Source organism: Neltuma alba, unplaced genomic scaffold, assembly GCF_004799145.2.
Source record: "Neltuma alba isolate B1F8T4 unplaced genomic scaffold, ASM479914v2 tig00011964_pilon, whole genome shotgun sequence".
NCBI classification, from domain to species: Eukaryota; Viridiplantae; Streptophyta; class Magnoliopsida; order Fabales; family Fabaceae; genus Neltuma; species Neltuma alba.
Window position 1 is genome coordinate 66,889 of NW_021636542.1, and position 6,000 is coordinate 72,888.

Sequence of the window (6,000 nt, forward strand, 5' to 3'; positions counted from 1 at the left end):
TTTTTTGAAAAAAAAAAAATCCTACGTTCTCCCCATGAAAAATCAATAAATAATACTCCTCCGGTCCTAATTATAAGACCCAATTGACTTATTTGAGGAGATTAAGGAAGTAAGTTAAGTTGGTTATTTATAATAAATAAGTATTGTCATTCCTAAAATATCCTTGCTAATTAAGTATATTGGCTAAAACTATCATTATTAGAAGGATTATCTTGAAAAAAAAATGCATAAATATAAGAGACAAAATGGATTGGGTCTTATAATTAGGACCAAATAAAAAGTCAAATTGGGTCTTATAATAAAGACCGGAGGAGTAATTAAATACACATGCGCGTGTATATTTATCTCTATTCAAAATCACTTCCAATTCTCCTCCCCGTTGCCTAGAGGATTCTAATGCAGATAATTTTATTTAACTAAATAATTTCATTTATGAAAATTATTGAATATGTTGTACAACTGAACACAAGGTGGCTTCTATGTGCTCGAAATAAATACAGAACAAACCATATATACCAAATTTTAGCCATGTTTTTGCTAATACATTTCTGTTCCGTCACACGTTTGTTCTAATTCTCCTTTGGGTCATCCTCCCCACGCCACAGTCAAAACGTCAGCAAGAACACTGAAAATTGATTATTCTCAAGTAAGATGATGCCGTCGTCATTGCAGGTAAATGAGGAAGTGCGTCTATCTTCTGCCTCTAAAACATCATCAAGGTTTCACTAAAAATGCCAGATGGCTCTTCCTTCCAATTATGACTCGGCCATTAATCCTCCCACAAAACCGGTCGTTTCTCCAGCACCTCCATCAACAAACAGAAGAAACACAGTCCAATTCACAGACATCGCATGCTCTTACCAATATCCCACTTCACCTCAAATAACAGGGTTTTCTTGTAAGGATATGAGAGAATTCAAAGGAGAAAAGAACTGAAATGAAAGGACAGAAATGGGAGGCTAGAAATTCATCTCAACGACCCATCCCTCATCAACTTCAGACTCAGACTACTAAATCTCTCTCGTGAATACTGCCTTGATGCTTTTCTCCAATCTGTGCCGGCCTTCATCATTGCATCGAATTCCTCATAGCTTATTTTTCCATCCTACAAGTTCACAGACAAGATCAAGGGGTAGTTCTATATGAAACATAGATCAGTAATAAATCCAGGTTTTTCGAAATGAAAATACAGAGAATATGTTGTGTTGAATATACCAACAGGCTTGAACAACAAATTAAATCCGTTGGGGAAACTACTAATAAATGTGCTTATGATTATGACAATGGATGTTTGCAAAAAAATTCTAAGGTCAAGTACCTCCTGCATTCGCCACACACAACCAATTCAAAGTATTTTAGAAGAAAGCAGTTAAAATTTGGATTTTGTCAAATCACAAACAAATGCTCAACAGGAAAAGCATAAGGGAAGAAATTACTTATCAAATTGACTCAACATAATTTAAGAGTATAAGAAGGGAAAACAGACTGACCTTATCTGTGTCCACGTCATGCATAATTGCATTGATGACTTCATTGTTTGTATCAACTTCATCGGCTAAGGCCTGACGTAGCTCCTCCATTTCTATATACCCACTGTTGTTCTTGTCAAAAAATTGGAAAGCTTTGTGAAGGTGCTCATCATTGCCCATCCTCTTCAGATGAACTGAGATGGCAACAAATTCTCCATAATCCAAGTGCCCATCCTTATCTACGTCACCCTGCAAAGGAAGTCTCCGAGGATTAGAAGATGAAGTCCAGCTGTATACATTTCCAAAAAATAATTTAGCAGGAATAGTGCAGTCAACATTTTGTTTCTGTTCTGTTTTTTTTTTTTTTTTTAATAAGTAAGGAAGACAGAAAGTAAACAAGGAGAATTATTAATTTCAATGCCTCTGGCTCTTTATTAGGAGGGCTTGGGGGATGAATTAATGCAGCATTCTAAGCAATAAGTTTGCATCAGCATTCCTCATAGAAAATAAATTGAACAAAATACAAAATCAAGTGTGACAGAAGAACCGATTTTAGAACCTTTGACTTTGACTTCGACTTCCAAACCTTCTCTGGTCCCCCCCCCCCCCCCAAAAAAAAAAACAGACGCGCGCACACAAAAGGCTTCCAAAGCTTCAAAGCTCAAAACTCGAAACATACTGTGAAATAAAGACTCCAGGTAGAAGGGTATACTCACAGCTTCCATCAGAATGCGGAGGTCTTCATCAGGAATAGGATGCCCTAATTTATGCAACCCTGCTCGTAACTCATCACTGTTAATCTTTCCTCTGTTACTCGTATCCATCAGCTGGAATCTCTCTTTTAATCCGGAAACTTCTTCTACTGACAAGTACTCTGCTATCACCTGTTGACATGAAATTTCAACAAAAATTGAAAAACAATGGTGAATTAGAATGATCAAATAGACCAAAACATATAACAGATGATCCTTAAGAAATGTTCAAATGTCTTTTCTAAAGCGTTACCCTTAGAGCTCTTTTCTTAAGCTTGTTCATGGCAGAGAATTGCTTGAGCCTTGCCCTTACAGTTTCTCCCAGTGAAACATTAGGAGCTTTTTGGGCATTCTGTAACCATGGATGATCTGCGTTCAGTGAACAAGCACGTTTCAATTTCACAAATTTGAACAAGAAAAATGTGATGCTGGGCAGAATTTCAATGCAATCCAGGTTAATGATATTAATATTTATCTCCATGAAGCCTTTTGTACAAAATTTAATATACCTAACACTTCCTGAGCAGTAAGACGCTGCTGTGGGTTGGGATTAAGCATCCTCTTCACGAGATCTTTTGCATTATCAGAAACCTTAGGCCAGGGGTCCCTTTTAAAATCAATGACAGATCGTATGATTGCCTGTGCAACTCCCTGTTCAGTTTCTGCATTTGGAGAGAGATGATTTAGAAAAGAAATAGCATGAATGCAAATAAATAAACTGAAACTATGATGTCTTTCTTATGTGGCAATGGAATGTGCGTGCCTGTGTCTATATATGACAAGAAAGTGAGATAGTTGTCAAACTTTATAAGAGTTAATCTGCTAGTGTTGCTAGTAATACAAATAAGTCATCTCAGCATTCATAGTCATTACACATAAGTGTAACCAAGGAATAATGTACACCTTTTTGTCTTTCTCTTGACAGTCAAAGCAGATGCCATAGATTTGTTAGAAAATAGTATTAATTCAGTCACAATCTAACTACTCTTCATCATATTGAAGGTCATTTAAAGACACGCATTTGATTTCCTTTAGTTTTGCTACTGTTATAAGTATGGATTAATTTTAAGAGATTAGTTCATCAAGCCCAAAGTGACTTTAAAATGGGTTCATAGCCATTTAAGATCTCACTCTTGCAAAAGCTTAAAAAATATCAGTCACAAAAGAAAACTAACCTGCCCAAAATGGTGGGACACCACAAAGTAGGATGTACAGAATTACTCCAGCACTCCAGATATCTACTTCTGGACCATAATTTCGTTTTAATACCTCGGGTGCCATGTAATAGGGGCTTCCAACTATCTCGTTAAATCTTTCACCTGCAGGAAATGGCTTACTTCAGTTAACTGTTCAATCACAGATGGCAGCCAGCCAGCCACTAATGATGAAAGTCAAACAACAATATAAAGAGATTCAATTGATAGCCTAAGGCATTACCAGGTTTGAAGAACACTGACAATCCAAAATCAATAACCTTCAGAGGCGATGTTTCCTTCTTGTTTGCAAACAAAAAGTTCTCAGGCTTGAGATCCCTGTGCATCACGCCATGTTTGTGACACACCTGCAACACCATAAAATTCAAATCCGTCAAACCCAAGAAAATAACTAAGACGTCAACAGTCCAAAGGCTTCATTGCAAATGACAAGCTAATGATCCACACAAAATAAAAAAACAGAGTAAATGTGACCTGATACATTAACCTCGTAAGTTACTACGAATGAGCAGTTGAACAAGTAAACATAGATGATTAAGGCACAGGACACGAAACTCGTTTTCTTTAATGATATAAATATAATTGAGCATCGTAAACAAGACACGAGTGGGCTATTTCATATTTGTTTGTGTGTGTATCTCACATGAATGCATAATCACCGTAATGTCCTAATGAGACAAAAGGGGAATTTCACGAGAAGCAAAAGCTAGCCCAGAAGGAACTCTGCACTAATATGGCTGTATATCCAGATAATCAGATCATCAAAACAATAATAAATACACTACCTCCACTCCTTAATATAAGAGTTAATTAACTAATTTGAATAGATTAAAAAAATAAATTAGATTAGTTATTTGTAACAAATATGAATTGATTTTTCTAAAGTATCAATTTTAATCATAACTATCCTTGGATGAAACCCGTGTATAATTAATAAAGATATTTTAGAGAATTAATTACAAATCTGGGGAGGAAAAGTGAATTAAATTTTTATATTTAAAACTAAATTCAATTTACAGCTAGCTCTAAGACCCGAAAGTACTATAATATAAAATATAAAATTTGCAGTAAACAACTATTCACAGGTCATAAATACCGTGCTTGTTCCTTAATTAAACTCCATAAAATGCACCAAAAAATTATTTTTACGTATTACATGCAAACGTGCCAATACGAGCGGTACTCAATTTCATTAAAAGAAAGATCGTGAAACGTTTGTTTAGAGCTATTTCTAGATTTGTAAAATCTTCATACCAGACACCAGTAGCAGATTGAATACTTCACTTAGCAAAGTCCAAGAAACCAAACTTCTGATTTGAAGTTTCATATTCTCAACATCTTACCTGAACGACTTCAACGATTGTCCGTATGACAACTGCGGCAGCCCTTTCTGTGTAGTGTCCACGCGCAACTATCCGGTCGAACAATTCTCCTCCCTCGCACAGTTCCATCACAAGATGGACAGCATTGTCGTCCTCGTAAGTGTCCTTTAAGCTCACAATATTTGGGTGCGGTGGCAAATGCTTCATGATCTCAACCTCTCTCCTAACATCCTCGATATCAATGGCTGTTCTCAGCTTTTTCTTCGATATCGATTTACAAGCGAAATTCTCACCGCTCTCTTTATCGGTGCATAGGTAGGTGACTCCGAATTCCCCTCTTCCAAGCTCGCGACCAAGCTCGTATTTGAGTTCAATTTCGCGGCCTGTTGGGTCCTTCAAAACGTTAATTTTGCTTCCACCATTTCCATAATTTTTACCGAAATCAATCGCAAACGGGTTCTGTTTGTTTTTATTCCCCTTCTTTTTCTTCTCCTGAGTGCGAAATGGAGTAATGCAACAATTACCCATGGATCTCAGGAGATATCAAGCCTGAGAAGGTGAGCAAGGTCGGATATGTGCCAATAGAGATCCAAATGCATTCAAATCCGACCTCGATAAGCAAATTATGGTTTTATGATATAATTGCTGGCGTTCCTTTACCCCAATTGAATCCCGGATATATTCAGGAGCTGTTGGGGAATTAAAAACGGTGACAATATTTAGACAGATAGAATTATCGGAGGAGAGAATTCTTCAACCGAAACTTGGTCTTTTGCTACTCGGCTAGATGAAAATATTGAAGAAAATTGGTTCGACGAAGAAATTGCTTAGAAAGATATATAGAAGAGGACGGAATGATGATTTAAGGAGGCGAAAGGAGGGTTTTGGGAAGGAGAAGGTGGAGAGAGGGATGAATTTCAGCGCGTGAGGGAGGAAGGCGATGGTCAAATTTGCTTCGACGACACCTCCTCCATCGTCCTTCCTGCGAACTGATAGACTCTTCCTCTGAGATTTTCTCCACGGAACTCCTCGATCTTTTAGCAAGAAACGGCAACTAACTAAATTACTCGCCTAATTTGTCCAAATAACAAATCATAATTCCATAATCAAAATTTTCATTTTCTTGAAGATATTTCCCCGGGGGGATATTTTGTTAACTTTTATTAGGACGAAAATATGCATCTAATTTCGCGAAATTAATAATGGACCATTGGTAAAAATTAAATATCATTTAAACTCAACG

The 6,000-nt window shown here is 36.8% G+C and overlaps 1 protein-coding gene across 1 annotated transcript; it reads right to left on the bottom strand.

Moving 5' to 3' along the window:
- Window positions 1-406: 406 nt before the first annotated feature.
- LOC114720099 (calcium-dependent protein kinase 32-like) lies at window positions 407-5,790 on the bottom strand. Its single transcript, XM_028905708.1, has 8 exons — window positions 4,779-5,790; window positions 3,659-3,782; window positions 3,397-3,540; window positions 2,731-2,883; window positions 2,475-2,590; window positions 2,186-2,353; window positions 1,491-1,718; window positions 407-1,105 (listed from the first exon to the last, which is right to left on the bottom strand). The coding sequence occupies exons 1-8, from the start codon at window positions 5,283-5,285 to the stop codon at window positions 968-970; spliced, it is 1,578 nt and encodes a 525-aa protein (XP_028761541.1). The 5' UTR covers window positions 5,286-5,790; the 3' UTR covers window positions 407-967.
- Between the last annotated feature and the right edge of the window lie 210 nt (window positions 5,791-6,000).

Coding starts and splice junctions, on each gene's coding strand:
- LOC114720099 (XM_028905708.1), bottom strand. CDS start 5,285: ATGGGTAATTGTTGCATTACTCCATTTCGCACTCAGGAGAAGAAAAAG. Junction 3,541..3,658: donor GTCAGTGTTCTTCAAACCTG/GTAATGCCTTAG, acceptor CATTTCCTGCAG/GTGAAAGATTTAACGAGATA. Junction 2,591..2,730: donor TACTGCTCAGGAAGTGTTAG/GTATATTAAATT, acceptor CACTGAACGCAG/ATCATCCATGGTTACAGAAT.